This window comes from Danio rerio, chromosome 15 (genome assembly GCF_049306965.1).
Source record: "Danio rerio strain Tuebingen ecotype United States chromosome 15, GRCz12tu, whole genome shotgun sequence".
Lineage (NCBI taxonomy): Eukaryota > Metazoa > Chordata > Actinopteri > Cypriniformes > Danionidae > Danio > Danio rerio.
The window spans coordinates 51,845,001-51,863,017 of record NC_133190.1 but is presented as its reverse complement, the minus strand read 5'-3'; the positions used below and the strand labels follow the sequence as shown (position 1 = coordinate 51,863,017).

The window sequence follows — 18,017 nt, the reverse complement described above, 5'->3', positions numbered from 1 at the left end:
CTGGCATCCCGCACACTACAGTCAACACTGAATATAGCCTCAATCTGGCATCCCACACACTACAGTAAACACTGAATATAGCCTCAATCTGGCATCCCACACACTACAGTCAACACTGAATGTAGCCTCAATCTGGCATCCCACACACTATAGTAAACACTGAGCAGTGCACGTGACAGATGAAGTGTTCTGTCGCCATTACTGGTGTAACAGCATGTGTGTTTATCTGAGAATCGATGCTGAAGTCGGTCATTCTGCTTTGGAGCGGTGTGTACTGTGCTGGAGTGTTCAGCATATCTACATGTACATACTTTAAAACACACATCAGCCCACCTCACCCTAATAAAGAAATATAAAGATGCAATGAGGCACAATCTGTGAACACCCTGCACTCTACCCCTCTCGAGACATTTCTCTAAGTATCTTCTGCTGTGCTTCATCCAGTTATGAAAATAACTCAAGCATGACGGAGATTAACAGACGGATTATTCCAGTATAAACTCACGCCTGTGTGTATGTGTGTGTGTGTGTGTGTGTGTGTGTGTGTGTGTGTGTGTGTTCAGCAGGACTATGGAGACTTCATAAATGTGCCATAGACTCGTCTTTGTCATCTCTATAATGGAGGATTTTCCCTCTGGAACCAATTTATAGAGTTGTGGCCCTCGTCAGGGGCCCGGGGGCTCTTCCAGGAGTCTGGAGCATCTTTCAGACGCAGCTTTATTAGCCCAGAACAGCGCTGTAAACTCCAGATCTGCTTTATTACTGTGCTGTAAACTCCAGATCTGCGTCTCCAGCCGTGGTCACGCTGCACTTCTCCCCCTACAGACCTCCATTCATACACACCTGAGTTCAGCAGTTCACTGCGCTACAAAGATCACGCTTGGTGAACTCTGACCTGTGAAATCACATCACGTTACTGCATGAGACCAATCGAAGATCAACACATGACCTCTCTGGACATATGAAATATGGACCAATCGCTCGTGTTTTAAATGTCTAATCATTGTGTTTAATCCCGCCCCTTTTCACAGAATTTCGCATGCTCAAACTCTAGTGTGACCGTGTCATCTGAGAACCTCCTGCTGTTACTCTCACAAGGAGAAACACAAGCAGGAGTGTGTGTTACTCTATTACCGTCGACTCCGTTACTGTCGACTTCGTTACTGTCGACTTTGTTACTCTCGACTCTGTTTACATCAACTCCGTTATTGTCGACTCTGTTACCATCGACTCAGTTACCGTCAACTCGGTTACCGTCAACTCCATTATTGTCTACTTAGTTCCCGTCGACTCCATTACCGTCGACTCGGTTACCATCGACTCAGTTACTGTCTACTTCGTTACCGTCGACTCCATTACCATCGACTCCATTACCATCTACTCCGTTACCGTCGACTCCGTTACCATCGACTCAGATACTGTCGACTCCGTTACCGTCGACTCCGTTACCGTCTACTTCGTTACCGTCGACTCTAATACCATCGGCTCAGTTACTGTCAACTTCGTTACTGTCGACTCCTTTACCATTGACTCTGTTACCATGACTCTGTCACTGTCGACTCTGTTATCATCGACTCTGTTGCCGTCGACTCGGTTACTGTCGACTCCTTTACCGTTGACTCTGTTACCATTACTCTGTTACTGTCGACTCTGTTATCATCGACTCTGTTGCCGTCGACTCGGTTACTGTCGATTCCGTAACCGTCTACTTCGTTACCGTTGACTCTGTTACTGTTGACTCTGATACCGTCGACTTCGTTATTGTGGACTCTGTTACCGTTGACTCTGTCACTGTCGACTCTGTCACTGTCGACTCTGTCACTGTCGACTCTGTTACTGTCGACTCTGTTAGCGTCGACTCTGTTACTGTTGACTCTGTTAGCGTCGACTTTGTTACCATTGACTCGATTATTGTTTAAGAATTTAAAGATGAACAAAATCTTCCACATCACATTTGAGCAATTAGCAATATTCTAATTTATAAAACACTATTTTTGTTTTCATTTTTTTGCCGTGTTTGACTGTTCCAAATTAATGAATAGACTCAATCATTTGTATAATGATTGTTATTCATAACCGTATGTGGCGATCTATTATCCGTCCTGCTTATTATCAGTATTGTTCTGCCTGAGTTAGTGTTTCAGGATATCCGGCATATGTGTGTGTGTGTGTGTGTGTGTGTGTGTGTGTGTGTGTGTGTGTGTGTGTGTGTGTGTGTGTGTGTGTGTGTGTGTGTGTGTTTTAAATGAAATATTATTTGCAAATTAATTTGATACAAAAGATTCTTGTTGTTGGTTTGATGATTATTTCCTCTATTCTCTCATAAATCCATTAAATCCTTGTTTATTTAATTCCTTTACACAAAAGACCATTAGCACTGGGGTATTATCTGTGTGTGTGTGTGTGTGCGTACACACACACACATACCCACACACCCACACACCTTCACGCACACACATCTGTGAAATTCCCCACATAGGGTCCACATCACTGTCCATCCACATAGTCCTGCCATTAATAAACCCTTTCTGAATTATTACACACACACACACACACACACATGCACACTCACACATAGGCCTGAGCTGTTATGTGTGTGTGTTTCTGTGTCTACAATAGAGTGAGTGTGTGTGTGTGTGTGTGTGTGTGTGTGTGTGTGTGTAGTAACTGTGTGTTTTGATAAGGGAGGCTTAAACAGGACAGAATAAAAGGCTTGTGTAGTCGCCCGCCGGCAGTAGCACTGCAGGATTACCTCTGTGTGTGTGTGTGCGTGTGTGTGTGCGCGTGTGCGCGTGTGTGCGTGTGTGTGTGTGTGTGTGTGTGTGTGTGTGTGTGTGTGTGTGTGTGTGTGTCTGTACAAGAAAACTTGAAGTAATCCTATTTGCCGAGATCACAGGTGTGAAGTGAGCCGCTGTCTGACCAGAGCAGAAGCAGTGTGTGTCTGTTCACATTCATCACTCACTCCAGAATATACGAGCATATATACAGAGAATTATTCCTAAAACCTTAATGATATATTCAGTTCAACTCACCTTTATTTGTGTTGCGCTTTTACAATGTCGACTGTGTCAAAGCAGCTTCACATAGAAGATCATAGTGAGTTGAAGCAGTGTAGTTCAGTGTTCAGAGCTGAAGTTCCGTTCAGTTCAGCTCAGTTCAGTTCAGTTCAGCTCAGCTCAGTTCAGTTCAGCTCAGTTCAGTTCAGTTCAGCTCAGCTCAGCTCAGCTCAGCTCAGTTCAGCTCAGTTCAGCTCAGTTCAGTTCAGTTCAGCTTAGTTCAGCTCAGTTCAGCTCAGTTCAGTTCAGTTCAGCTCAGTTCAGTTCAGCTCAGTTCAGCTCAGTTCAGTTCAGCTCAGTTCAGCTCAGTTCAGTTCAGCTCAGTTCAGTTCAGTTCAGTTCAGTTCAGTTCAGCTCAGCTCAGTTCAGTTCAGCTCAGTTCAGTTCAGTTCAGCTCAGTTCAGTTCAGCTCAGTTCAGTTCAGTTCAGCTCAGTTCAGCTCAGTTCAGCTCAGTTCAGTTCAGTTCAGCTCAGCTCAGTTCAGTTCAGTTCAGCTCAGTTCAGTTCAGCTCAGTTCAGTTCAGCTCAGTTCAGTTCAGCTCAGTTCAGTTCAGTTCAGTTCAGCTCAGCTCAGCTCAGTTCAGCTCAGCTCAGCTCAGTTCAGTTCAGTTCAGTTCAGCTCAGTTCAGTTCATTTCAGCTCAGTTCAGCTCAGCTCAGCTCAGCTCAGTTCAGCTCAGCTCAGTTCAGTTCAGCTCAGCTCAGCTCAGTTCAGTTCAGTTCAGTTCAGCTCAGCTCAGTTCTGCTCAGTTCAGTTCAGCTCAGTTCAGTTTAGTTCAGTTCAGTTCAGTTCAGTTCAGTTCAGCTCAGCTCAGCTCAGTTCAGCTCAGTTCAGTTCAGCTCAGCTCAGTTCAGCTCAGTTCAGTTCAGTTCAGTTCAGCTCAGTTCAGTTCATTTCAGCTCAGCTCAGTTCAGCTCAGCTCAGCTCAGCTCAGCTCAGTTCAGCTCAGCTCAGCTCAGCTCAGTTCAGTTCAGCTCAGCTCAGCTCAGCTCAGCTCAGTTCAGTTCAGTTCAGTTCAGTTCAGCTCAGTTCAGTTCATTTCAGCTCAGCTCAGTTCAGCTCAGCTCAGCTCAGTTCAGCTCAGCTCAGCTCAGTTCAGTTCAGCTCAGTTCAGCTCAGCTCAGTTCAGTTCAGTTCAGTTCAGCTCAGCTCAGTTCTGCTCAGTTCAGTTCAGCTCAGTTCAGTTCAGTTCAGCTCAGTTCAGTTCAGTTCAGTGTGGTTTAATAATCACTACTAAGAGTCAAAACACTGAAGAGCAAATCCATCCATGCGCAGCTCTACAGATCCTGAACCATGCGAGCCAGTGACGAATTAGAGAAGAACTAAAATACCTGGAGAGAAACCAGACTCAGCTGGGCACGACCATTTCTCCACTGGCCAAACGTCTTGTGCAGAGCTGCAGTCTCAGCGGCGGAGGCTGGAGAATGCTGGACGTCAGTGAAGACTCGTCTGTCCCTGGAGCGTCACAGGAATCAGTCTCATGCTCTCCACTCCTCCATGACCACCACAGCATCTGCTCAGGATACGGCCTGGTCCAGGATTATGGAAACCTTGGCATCGTCTGAGATTTTAACATATTATACAGTCCATGATTCTAGAACCGGTGGAGTCGAGTTGAGCAGAACACAGAGACACTCAGTCAGTGAAATTACTCGAACAAAACATCATGCAGGTGATTATAGACCTCCGTAGAGGAAACAGACAGAAGTGGGATGTGTGTGTGTGTGTGTGTGTGTGTGTGTGTCTGTCTGTGTGTGTGTGTGTGTGTGTGTCTGTGTGTGTGTGTGTGTGTGTGTGTGTGTGTGTCTGTGTGTGTGTGTCTGTGTGTCTGTGTGTGTGTGTGTCTGTGTGTGTGTGTGAGTGTGTGTGTGTGTGTGTGTGTGTGTGTGTGTGTGTGTGTGTGTGTGTGTGTGTGTGTGTGTGTCTGTGTGTGTGTGTGTGTGTGTGTGTGTGTCTGTGTGTGTGTCTGTGTGTGTGTGTGTGTGTGTCTGTGTGTGTGTGTGTGTGTGTGTGTGTGTGTGTGTGTGTGTGTGTGAGCAGTGGTGAGTGATGCCTTTCATTTGCTCTGCAGTTTCTGCGCATCACTTTTTCCTGCTCTGTGAAACACGGCGCCGCAGGTGTTGAGAGGGTGTGTGTGTGTGTGTGTGTGTGTGTGGTGGACAGATGACGAGCACTGTTCTGGTGAAGGTGTGATCACTCTGAGTGTCCGACAGACGGGCTGCAGATCTGACGCACATTAGCATGAGGACAGCATCACTCTGCCGGACGAGTGTGTGTGTGTGTGTGTGTGTGTGTGTGTGTGTGTGTGTGTGTGTGTGTGTGTGTGTGTGTGTGTGTGTGTGTGTGTGTGTGTGTGTGTGTGTGTGTGTGTGTGTGTGTGTGTGTGTGTGTGTGTTTGTGTGTGTGAGAGAGAGACTCTATAAAGCCAGTGTGTGCTCCGTCTATGAGCAGCTGATCATGTGACTGTATTCAGAGCGGCGTCACACTGCTTTACCAGCTCCAGCTCTGCCTCATCATCCTGCTGCTGTGATTCACATATAGAATAAACCTGCATGATGAAGATGAAGATGAGCACACACTATCTTACAGGTCAAAGGTCATGCAAATCTAAACACTGCCACTGCTGGTGCTGAGCGCTCATGTGTCCACATTACCGAGTCATCAGTTAGACTAAAGTTTCTCTCTGGAGGCTCTTTAGAGATTCTCAGGATGTTCTGTCAGCGATACACACACACACACACCCACACACACACACACACACACACACCCAGCGTGATGACTGTAATTAAACACAAGCGTTGTGTGATGAACAGGAAGCTCATGAGTCTCCTTGAGCACACACACAAGCGTCCACATGGGTGAAGAGCTGCGTTTAGAGGTGTGTGTGTGTGTGTGTGTGTGTGTGTGTGTGTGTGTGTGTGTGTTCGCAGACGCTCTAATCACCGCTCTGCATTATTCTGCACTGAATGCTCAAATCATGCAGTTTCCATGGTAACGCGGCGTTCTGCGCAGATCCATACAGACGCCAACAATCAGCCGTTTCTCCTGAACAATGCGAGTGTGTAAACGCTGCGTCCGCACGAACACCCGGAGCGGAGGACAAGCCGGATCCCCAGGCACAGACGGAGAACAGGCACGTCTGAAGACTATTACACAGAGCGCTAGCAGCTAACAGGCTAATGCGCGGCTCAGTCTGCTCATTACCTGCTGGAGAACGCTGCAGTGTGACCGACAGCAGAACAGGCCTTTAATTGAGGAGAGATCACAGAGAGCTAGCGCTTAGCATCACAGATACACCTGCGCTAGTCCTGACCAGCCGCTGGGTTAAACACCGTCCTGCTGTCCATGAGTCTGTAAACAATTAAAACAAGCCGCCTGTACACCTCTGAAGAACAGCAGAGACAGAACAGTTCACCCCTCACATGTTCATCAGAAACAAGCTGATCCTTATCACTCACACACACACACTCACACTCACACACACACTCACACACACACACACACACACACACACACACACACTCACACACACACACACACACACACACACTCACACACACACACACTGAGATAGTTTGTGTTCCCTCATCAGTGTATTCTAGGGATGTAACGGTATCAGAATTTCACGGTACGGTAATACCTCGGTATGAATGTCACGGTACGGTATTTATTGAATCATTTACAGGAAAAAAAAAAACTTTTGAAAATACTCCAAAAAAGTGCCAAAAGTGTCAATGACATACAAATTAGTCATCTATCTGTTAGCTTTGAAACAGGAACTTCAATTTTAATAACAAAAAATTATTAAACCATGTAAAAAAATAAAGTTTCAATTTAGTATTGTTGAAAACTCATCACATTTAACATTTAATCACTCACTTAGATAGAGATGGGTTTAAAGAAAAATTATCATATAATTATAATCTGGTAAAAGCTGGTATCTCTGGGTATTTACAATGTCCCCTGCAACAGAAAAAAACCCTCTCATTTGGGACTGAGGATTCTGGGACAAGAGAGATATGACTTGGCCCATGTTGACAGCAGTGGGGTAACGTTGTGCATTGTCTTTCCCCCACTTGAGAGGACAAACCATGAGTGAGATAGAGATCTCTTTGCGGTACAAGTCAATGTCTGCATCAATCTGAACAGTGTGCTGTGTTTCTGCTGTCCACATGACTGTTATTAGTCGTATTCCCCAACTTGCAGGCACGTGCACACATAGGGCTCAACCTGTGCAGTGCGCATGCCCTTTTTAGTCTTGGATAGAAAATGCCCTTCCAAAATGATCAAAAGTGCCCCCGCGACGCGACACAACCTCTGTCCAATCCAGTCCTTCAGTAGGCGCGCGATAACACCTCTCTTGAGTATGCGCGCTCAACCCCCCCTCGGCGCTTTACAATACGCGCGCCACAACACAGCTGATCAGAACGCGCGCGACAGCACCGCTATTCAGCACGCGCGCGGCGACAACACCCGCTTTAGGTTCGATCATTTCCATCTTTTTTTCATCTCCGCTACTAGCAGCACACTCCATTTCCGCATTACTGGATTTGTAGCGACAACAGACCGCAAAGGATTATGGCCACGCCGGGGCTGATGGGAAATGAAGTTTCAGCTACCTCCCGTTCGCTTCATTCGCCTGAGCAAATTTTCTCAGAAGACCTATAGTTTTACCGAGTCATGCGACTTCGGTAATATCGAAAAAATTTAATATTGCGGTATGACGGTATTTACAATACCGTTACATCCCTAGTGTGCACGATTTTATAATTAATTATTGTGTGTTGTTTTGTGTGTGTGTGTGTGTGTGTGTGTGTGTGTGTGTGTGTGTGTGTGTGTGTGTGTGTGTGTGTGTGTGTGTGTGTGAGAGAGAGAGAGAGAGAGAGAGAGCTCTATCATACACCCTGTGCAGTAAGGCGCAAGATGTGTTTGGCATGGTTTCTTGCTATTTTCAGATCATCACAACTGTAATCCTCCTGTTTTGCATCATGTTGTTTAAATACTATCTCAGTCTGCGGCGCTCTGTGGACGTGTGTTTGGATATAACTCAGTTTTCTGAGCACACTTCATTATTATTGCTCATTTATTCCTCTGCTGGAGATCAGAACTGAATTTAGAAACAGTTTTAAGTAAAGAAATAAAAGAGTAAAGTAAAGGACTAAAGTAAATAAGTAAAGTAAAGAAGTAAAGTAAAGAAGTAAAGTAAAGAAGTAAAGTAAATAAGTAAAGTAAAGAAGTAAAGTAAAGAAGTAAAGTAAATAAGTAAAGTAAAGGAGTAAAGTAAATAAGTAAAGTAAAGAAGTAAAGGAGTAAAGTAAATAAGTAAAGTAAAGGAGTAAAGTAAAGAGTAAAATTAAGAAGTAAAGTAAAGAGTAAAGTAAATGAGTAAGGTAAAGAGTAAAGTTAAGGAGTAAATTAAAGAGTAAAGGAGTAAAGTAAAGAGTAAAGAGTAAAGTAAAGAGTAAAGTAAAGAGTAAAGTAAAGCGTAAAGTAAAGAGTAAAGTAAAGAGTAAAGTAAAGCGTAAAGTAAAGCGTAAAGTAAAGCGTAAAGTAGTGTAAAGTAAAGAGTAAAGTAAAGCGTAAAGTCAAGAGTAAAGTAAAGAGTAAAGTAAAGAGTAAAGTAAAGAGTAAAGTAAAGAGTAAAGTAAAGAGTAAAGTAAAGCGTAAAGTAAAGCGTAAAGTAGAGTAAAGTAAAGAGTAAAGTAAAGCGTAAAGTCAAGAGTAAAGTAAAGAGTAAAGTCAAGAGTAAAGTAAAGAGTAAAGTAAAGAGTAAAGTAAAGAGTAAAGTAAAGAGTAAAGTAAAGAGTAAAGTAAAGCGTAAAGTAAAGAGTAAAGTAAAGAGTAAAGTAAAGCGTAAAGTAAAGAGTAAAGTAAAGAGTAAAGTAAAGAGTAAAGGAGTAAAGTAAAGAGTAAAGTAAAGAGTAACAGAGTAAAGTAAAGGAGTAAAGTAAAGAGGCTGAATGGTGGAGGCTGGTTCTTTATCGTCGTGCTGCAGATGCTCTGTTTATCTGTGTTCTCGCTAGTGAAGTGTTCAGTTTTTACTCTTACAGAGTCGACATGTAAAGAGCAAATGCAGCATGGAGCGATGTGACTGACTCTTAAAGGGAATGAGAGACGAGACTCTGATTGGTTTAATGCAGGTTCTGCTCAAAACACATCCAGAACTCATGAAGAGAATCAGCACAGCCCTGTTAGAGCATGCGCCGAGTGCAGAGTGGGTTCATCTGTCCTTACAATAGCAGAAGTGGATCCAGACACAACCTTAATGCTTTTGTGCCATGAGCTTCACTTTGCACCTAGATCATTAAAATAGAACCCAAAGGTGTGTCTGCTCCACCCACTGTTTCCTAAATGTCTTCAGCCTTATGAAACTAAAAGTATGAAAATTATAAAAGTCAAATATGAAAGATAAAGCATTCATTCATTCATTTTCCTTCAGCTTAGTCCCTTTATTAATCAGGCGTCACCACAGTGGAATGAACCGGCAACTATTCCAGCATTTGTTTTACACAGTGGATGCCCTCTCAGCTGCAACCCAGTACTGGGAAATACCCATACACACTTGTTCACACAAGCTCATACACTACGGATAATTTCAGCTTATTCAATTCCCCTATAGCGCATGTGTTGGGAGGAAACCCACGCCAACACGGGGAGAACATGCAAACTCCACACAGAAACACCAACTGACCCAGCCGAGACTCAAACCAGAGACCTGAGTGCTGTGAGGCCACGGTGAGACACCACTGAGCCACCGTGCCGCACAGAGATAAAGAATATAAAGGAGAATATATGAATATATCAGAGGAAGTGTCCAAACCCGAAGATCAAAGCATTGTTTATGTTGTTTTTCCTCTTCTGTTGGTCATTTTTGACCCATAAGCGGTGCGGTGTGTGTGTGTGTGTGTGTGTGTGTGTGTGTGTGTGTGTGTGTGTGTGTGTGTGTGTGTGTGTGTGTGTGTGTGTGTGTGTGTGTGTGTGTGTGTGTGTGGAGTGTTTCTGAACACTGCCTGCAGACTCTGGGGAATATTATGGGCTGTGAGATTGAAGTGTCAGTGGAGATGTGTTAGCGTTAGCATCCGGCGCTCATAACTGATGCATCGCTGCCGGCGCACCTGTCAAAGCTCATGATTTATTCATATTCACCTGCTCACATGCTGAAAACACTCCACACAAATCAGAAATCAGTCCATGATCTGACAATCACATTCAGAGTCTGACCACAGCAGCAGCAGAACACCAATGATTCCTGAGAATACGAGCTGTGTGGATCATCAGAGGAGTGTAGATCTGATGATGATTACAGATGAGGAGTGTAGATGATCTGATGATTGTAGATGATCTGATGATTGTAGATGATCTGATGATTGTAGATGTTGATGATTGTAGATGATCTGATGATTGTAGATGATCTGATGATTGTAGATGTTGATGATTGTAGATGATCTGATGATTGTAGATGATCTGATGATTGTAGATGTTGATGATTGTAGATGATCTGATGATTGTAGATGATCTGATGATTGTAGATGTTGATGATTGTAGATGATCTGATGATTGTAGATGATCTGATGATTGTAGATGATCCGATGATTGTAGATGATCTGATGATTGTAGATGTTGATGATTGTAGATGATCTGATGATTGTAGATGATCTGATGATTGTAGATGATCTGATGATTGTAGATGATCCGATGATTGTAGATGATCTGATGATTGTAGATGTTGATGATTGTAGATGATCTGATGATTGTAGATGTTGATGATTGTAGATGTTGATGATTGTAGATGTTGATGATTGTAGATGATCTGATGATTGTAGATGTTGATGATTGTAGATGTTGATGATTGTAGATGTTGATGATTGTAGATGATCTGATGATTGTAGATGATCTGATGATTGTAGATGATCTGATGATTGTAGATGATCCGATGATTGTAGATGATCTGATGATTGTAGATGTTGATGATTGTAGATGATCTGATGATTGTAGATGTTGATGATTGTAGATGTTGATGATTGTAGATGTTGATGATTGTAGATGTTGATGATTGTAGATGTTGATGATTGTAGATGTTGATGATTGTAGATGTTGATGATTGTAGATGATCTGATGAATGATTATTTGTAATGATCTGAATAATGTAGATGCTGTCATTACTGATGATCGGATGATTTTAGATGATCTGATTTGATATTATCTGTTAATCTGATAAATGTAGATAATCTAATGATTGTAAATGATCTGATGATTTTAGATTATATGGTTTGTGGTTTGTCTCTTGATGCTCTGCTAATTTCTGCTAATATGGTGATGTAGTAAATCTAGCTGATCTGATTGAAATAATCTGGTGATTAATTAGCAGATCTGGTTGATCAGGTGATTTGAAATTAATTATTAGATCTGGTGATTTGAGATGATCTGGTGATTTAGTAGATCTGGCTGATCTGGTGACTTGAGATGATCTGGTGATCTAGTAGATCTGGCTGATCTGGTGATTTGAGATGATCAGATAATCTAGTAGATCTGGCTGATCTGGTGATTTGAGATGATCTGGTAATTTAGTAGATCTGACTGATCTGGTGACTTGAGATGATCTGGTGATCTACTAGATCTGACTGATCTGGTGTTTTGAGATGATCTTGTGATCTAGTAGATCTGACTGATCTGGTGATTTGAGTTGATCTGGTAATCTAGTAGATCTGGCTGATTTGGTGATTTGAAATGATCTGGTGATCTAGTAGATCTGGCTGATCTGGTGATTTGAGATGATCAGATAATCTAGTAGATCTGGCTGATCTGGTCTTTTGAAATTATCTTGAGATCTAGTAGATCTGGCTGATCTGGTGATTTGAGATGATCTGGTGCACTAGTAGATCTGGCTGATCTAGTGATTTGAGTTGATCTGGTAATCTAGTAGATCTGGCTGATCTGGTGATTTGAGTTGATCTGGTAATCTAGTAGATCTGGCTGATTTAGTGATTTAAGATGATCTGGTGATCTAGTAGATCTGGCTGATCTGGTTATTTAAGTTGATCAGATAATCTAGTAGATCTGGCTGATTTGGTGATTTGAGATGATCAGATAATCTAGTAGATCTGGCGATTTGAGATGATCAGATAATCTAGTAGATCTGGCTGATCTGGTGATTTGAGATGATCTGGTGCACTAGTAGATCTGGCTGATCTAGTAATTTGAGTTGATCTGGTAATCTAGTAGATCTGGCTGATCTGGTGATTTGAGATGATCTGGTGCACTAGTATTTGAGTTGATCTGGTAATCTAGTAGATCTGGCTGATCTGGTGATTTGAGATGATCTGGTAATCTAGTAGATCTGGCTGATTTAGTGATTTAAGATGATCTGGTGATCTAGTAGATCTGGCTGATCTGGTTATTTAAGTTGATCAGATAATCTAGTAGATCTGGCTGATTTGGTGATTTGAGATGATCAGATAATCTAGTAGATCTGGCTGATTTGGTGATTTGAGATGATCAGATAATCTAGTAGATCTGGCTGATTTGGTGATTTGAGATGATCAGATAATCTAGTAGATCTGGCTGATCTGGTGATTTGAGATGATCTGGTGCACTAGTAGATCTGGCTGATTTGGTGATTTGAGATGATCTGGTGATCTAGTAGATCTGGCTGATCTGGTGATTTGAGATGATCAGATAATCTAGTAGATCTGGCTGATCCGGTGATTTGAGATTATCTGGTGCACTAGTAGATCTGGCTGATCTAGTGATTTGAGATGATCTGGTGATCTAGTAGATCTGGCTGATCTGGTGATTTAGGAAGATCTGGTAATCTAGTAGATCTGGCTGATCTGGTGATTTGAGATGATCTGGTAATCTAGTAGATCTGGCTGATCTGGTGATTAGTGAGGATCTGCATGTGTTTCTTCATGTCTAATGGAGCGTTCAGTGCAGCAGACAGACGAACATCAGCAGAAGCAAAGGAAAGGTCTGCTGCAGCTGTATCTGTGTGAGAGCATCATCACTGAAGTTTTAGTTCATTGATATTTGAGTGTTTTCCTCCATCAGTGTTGAGAGTGTCCTGGATCAGTTTTATGCTTAATAAATGCCTGCTCTGAACTCTTTACGCTCCCCACTCCACTTTAAAGCGGAGAGGATCCTCCTGATTTCACACAGAATGGGCTTCAGTATCATCACTGAGCCTCTGATGGTGTTTTAATGAGCTCAGCTGAGGATCAGTGTGTGTTTCATTTATAGCCGCGTGAACACACCATCAGACAGACGCGCTGAATAGATTTCATATCTGAAGGAGAAGTTCATTTATATCTGTGAAGCAGACACTTTATTTCAGGCCGGAGTGAGAATGAGCTGTGTGTGTGTGTGTCTGTGTGTGTGTGTGTGTGTGTGTGTGTGTGTGTGTGTGTGTGTGTGTGTTGTTGTCAGATTCTGCTGGTGTTCTCATGTTCATCTTCAGAGTGTGTGTGTTTGTGTCCTCCTCATGTGTGTGTGGATTATGCTGAGGTGAGTGTGACGGATTGTGTGTGTGTGTGTGTGTGTGTGTGTGTGTGTGTGTAGTGTCAGATTCTGCTGGTGTTTTCTTGTTCATCTTCAGAGTGTGTGTGTCTCCTCCTGATGTTGTGTGGATTATGCTGAGGTGAGTGTGACGGATAGTGTGTGTGTGTGTGTGTGATTAGAGAAGGAGACGGCGAGTGTTTTCTTCATCCTGCTCAGTGTTTCCTCTAATTACCAGCAGCATCTGGATCTCAGAGCGCTCGGAGCCGCTCGCTGGAGCTTTACTGCGCGTCTGAAGCGTGTGTCTGTGTGTGTGTGTGTGTGTGTGTGTGTGTGTGTACTACTGAAGATGGAGGACAGATGGAATTCATTAATTCAGAATTTGCAAATGAAGCTGCATGAAAGTTGCTGCCAATTATTTCCACTCAGAGACTTTCACTGTCACGCTCGTCTGAGGAGACGCAGTAAACACACACATATACACACACACAGAGAGAGAGATTACACACACAAACACACACAGAGAGAGATTACACACTCACACCCACCACACAGAGAGTGAGAGAGAGAGATTACACACACACACAGAGAGAGAGAGAGAGAGAGAGAGATTACACACACACACACATTACATACACATATACACACACTCACTCAAATACAAAAATACACACATACACATTATACAGACACACACACACTGAGACTAACACTCAAGACACAAACTTACACATGCACACACAGAGTACAGTAGTGTCAACACAACCTAAAACCAACCAAATATCAACGTGTACTGATGCTACAGCTCAGCGTGGTGTGGACGTCACCACTGTACGTCTATCAGTGTCCTAACCTGATGAATAAACCTCAGTGTGTGACGTCAGTGTGGCGCTGGGTTAAGATGTTGGCTTCATGTTGGATTCTGGTCCGTTTCCAACACAACCTAACATCAACCAAATATCAACGTCATTTCACAGCATTACTGGACAAAACAACATCATCCTGACACACCGACCACCTGAACCTGACCTCCTGCTGACCTCTCATGACCATGTGTGTCTGCTGGGGAATCACTGATGTGTTCCTCTTCTCCATGATGACAGCACATCATATTAGACTAGATCTTCTTCAAGACACTAGTGTTCAGCTTACAGTGACATGTAAAGGCTTCACTAGGGTAATCAGGGTAAAGTTAGGGTAATTAGGCAAGTCATTGTATAACAGTGGTTTGTTCTGGAGACAATCCAACACTAATATTGCTGAAGGGGTGAATAATATTGAGCTTAACATGTGTTTAAACATTAATAACTGCTTTTATTCTAGCCCAAATAAAACACATCAGACTTTCTCCAGAAGAACAGATATTAGAGGAAACACTGTCAACAACTCCTCGAAATATTCAATAAGATAATTAATATTTCACACATCTTCAGCAGTACATTAATATAGTGCTCTGAGTAGAGTCACTTCTACTGAATGCTCAACACACCTCAGTGTGTTCCTACCAGTGTAAGAGGGGTGCATCTGAATAATCTGAACACGTGTGTGTGTGTGTGTGTGTGTGTGTGTGTGTGTGTGTGTGTTAGAGCAGAGAGATGATGCAGTCCATCAGTGCCAGCGGAGAGGCTGTCTGATCAAGAGGGAAACTATCTGGAGCTGGAGGAGGGCTGTGAGTGTGTGTGTGTGCGCGTGTAGTTTGTGTGAGTGTGTGTGTGTGTGTAGTTTGTGTGAGTGTGTCTAGTGTGTGTGTGTGTTAATAATTCAGCATTGGCAGGAAGACAGTGGACAGAATGAAGCGAGCTCAGTGTTATCAGCACACACTCTTCAGCTTCAGCTTCAGCTCACTCCAGCAGCACACAGAGTCTTCTCCTGTACTGTTGTTCATCACCTCCTCACCTGTCTCTCACCCTAAAGCTGGATTTATAGTTTTCCAGGCATCGAGTCGCAGATCACGAAACACACGCGGCTTTTATACTCGCCGCGTTCACCGTTGTGATAATTTCTAAACCAACAGGGGGCGCTCAAAATAACCTGCTGTAAAGACAAATAACGGTAGAAAGTTTCGGGAACTACGTCACATCATTAACATCATTGCAGGTTTAAATTACTTTATATTATTTATTATTTATATTATTTTCATGAATTATTTTAATGATTATGATAATGATAATTAATTATTTAATGAAGTATTTTTATAACCGTTCTTATATCAAACTTTGATGCATCACATGCGCTATAGGGGAATTGAGGAACTAAATCACCAGTAGTGTATGAGTGTGTGTGTAAATGAGTGCGTATGGGTGTTTCCCAGTACTGGGATGCAGCTGGAAGAGCATCCACTGTGTAAAACAAATGCTGGAACAGTTGGTGGTTCATTCTGCTGTGGTGACCCCTGATGAATAAAGGGAATAAACTGAAGGAGAACGAATGAATGAATGAATGAATGAATGAATGAATGAATGAATGATCACAGTACTGTCACACTGTGATGTTGATATCCAGGCTTATCAGAGCGTCAGAATCTGATCCGGGTGTGTTTTACAGTAGTGAATACATATAGGGAGGCGTTATAAACAATCAATATGTGTGTGTGTGTGTGTGTGTGTGTGTGTGTGTGTGTGTGTGTGTGTGTGTGTGTGTGTGTGTGTGTGACAGTGAGCTGAGTTAGTGGAGGTGTAGAGACGCCTCAGCTCTGTCCGTCTGTCTGTCCGTCTCTCTGAGCTCCAGCAAATCTCCTGTCTGTCTCATTAGTGTCTGACACACAGACTCCCTCAGGCGAGCCCACAGCGAGTGTCCAGTACACTCACACACACACACACACTCACACACACTCACAAACACACTCAGACATGAATTTTAACAAATTCACACACATACATTCTCACTTTAACAAACACGCACATCCACACACACACACACACACACACACACACACACACACACACACTCACACACACATACACATACGCACAGCTGTGGGCTGCTGTCAGAGAGATGGACAGCAGTGGTTTTCTGTCAGTCTCTCGGTGGTGTAATTGGTGTGTGTGTGTGTGTGTGTGTGTGTGTGTGTGTGTGTGTGTGTTCTGCAGATCTGCTCTGATGATGTGCTGCAGTGTGTAAACGGAAACACCAGTCCTGCTGCTACACACTCTGAAACACACCGAAAACCAGCAGTAAACTCAGCAGCGCAGCTTCAGTGTGTGTGTGTGTGTGTGTGTGTGTGTGTGTGTGTGTGTGTGTGTGTGTGTGTGTGTGTGTGTGTGTGTGTGTGTGTGTGTGTGTGTGTGTGTGTGTGTGTGTGTGTGTGTGTGTGTGTTGATCTGACCTCTCTCTCTCTCTCTCTCTCCATGATCAGGTGTTATGTGGATGATAAGGTGTCGAAGGTGGCGTGGCTGAACCGCTCCAACATCATCTTCGCGGGTGAGGATAAGTGGTCTCTGGACCCGCGGGTGGAGCTGGTGACGCAGGGGCAGCTGGAGTACAGTCTGCGCATTCAGAAGGTGGATGTGTTTGACGAGGGACCCTACACCTGCTCCATACAGACCAAACAGCAGTCCAAAACCTCACAGGTGTACCTCATCGTCCAGGGTGAGTGAGTGTGTGTGTGTGTGTGTGTGTGTGTGACTGACCAATCACTGCTGGAGGACCTCCCATTACCTTAATTAGAGAGGACACACACACACACACACACACACAACCCAAAATCAGGATTCAAGAGTTCCCCTCAGCTGATGAGTGATGATAAAGCGTGTTCATCATGCTGTCCCGGGAGAGAGCCCTGAGCTCATGAGATCCTCGAGCCCAGGGCTCCCTCCTGTTTGCAGGGTGAGAGGGGAGTTTGTGCTGTGGTAGATGTGGAGACTCTCCTGCTGTAGTAGCTGATGAACAGATAGTGATCGCTCTTAACAGATAACTACTGACTTGCAGCATGTCTATGTGCTGATGTGGATTAATAAATTAACTTAAGCTGCATGTTTTTGGACGGTGAGAGGAAACCGGGGAACCCGGGGGAAACCCGCGTGATCACAGGGAGAACATGTAAAGTCCAAACAGAAACATCGGCTGGCTTGGTAAACACTAGAACCAGTGACGTTCTTGCTGTGAGGCAACAGTGTTAACCACTGCGCCACCGTGCCACCCATCTAGGAAAGGAGGAGGAGCAGGGGTGGAAGGGGGGATTCTTCAAAACCAAGACAGCTGTGATGTGGAGCTGAGGGTGTTCATAGTGGATTAGGAATCGTCTGATTGGTGCATTGTAGATTGGATAATGCAGGACCGGCTGTGATCAATCATAATCACGTGACCCTCTCCACATTAGTGCAGAAATAAGCTTCATTAGTTGGGTCGGTGTGGAAAGGTTAATGAAACAGACAGTAGTGATTTCCAGATGTTCTCTGACTTGTGTTTCACTGCAGACATGATCAGTGTGTTCCTCGTCGTTAATATTGGGTGTTTCTCTAATTAAACACT

General features: G+C 43.5%; 1 protein-coding gene across 3 annotated transcripts in view; it reads left to right on the top strand.

Moving 5' to 3' along the window:
• lsamp (limbic system associated membrane protein) overlaps window positions 1-18,017 on the top strand; it is a 163,815-nt gene that overhangs the window by 111,685 nt on the left and 34,113 nt on the right. For all 3 annotated transcript variants that reach the window (XM_073923240.1, XM_073923241.1, NM_001039832.1), the window contains 1 exon segment: window positions 16,903-17,135. In XM_073923240.1, the coding sequence (XP_073779341.1) occupies window positions 16,903-17,135 (233 nt within the window).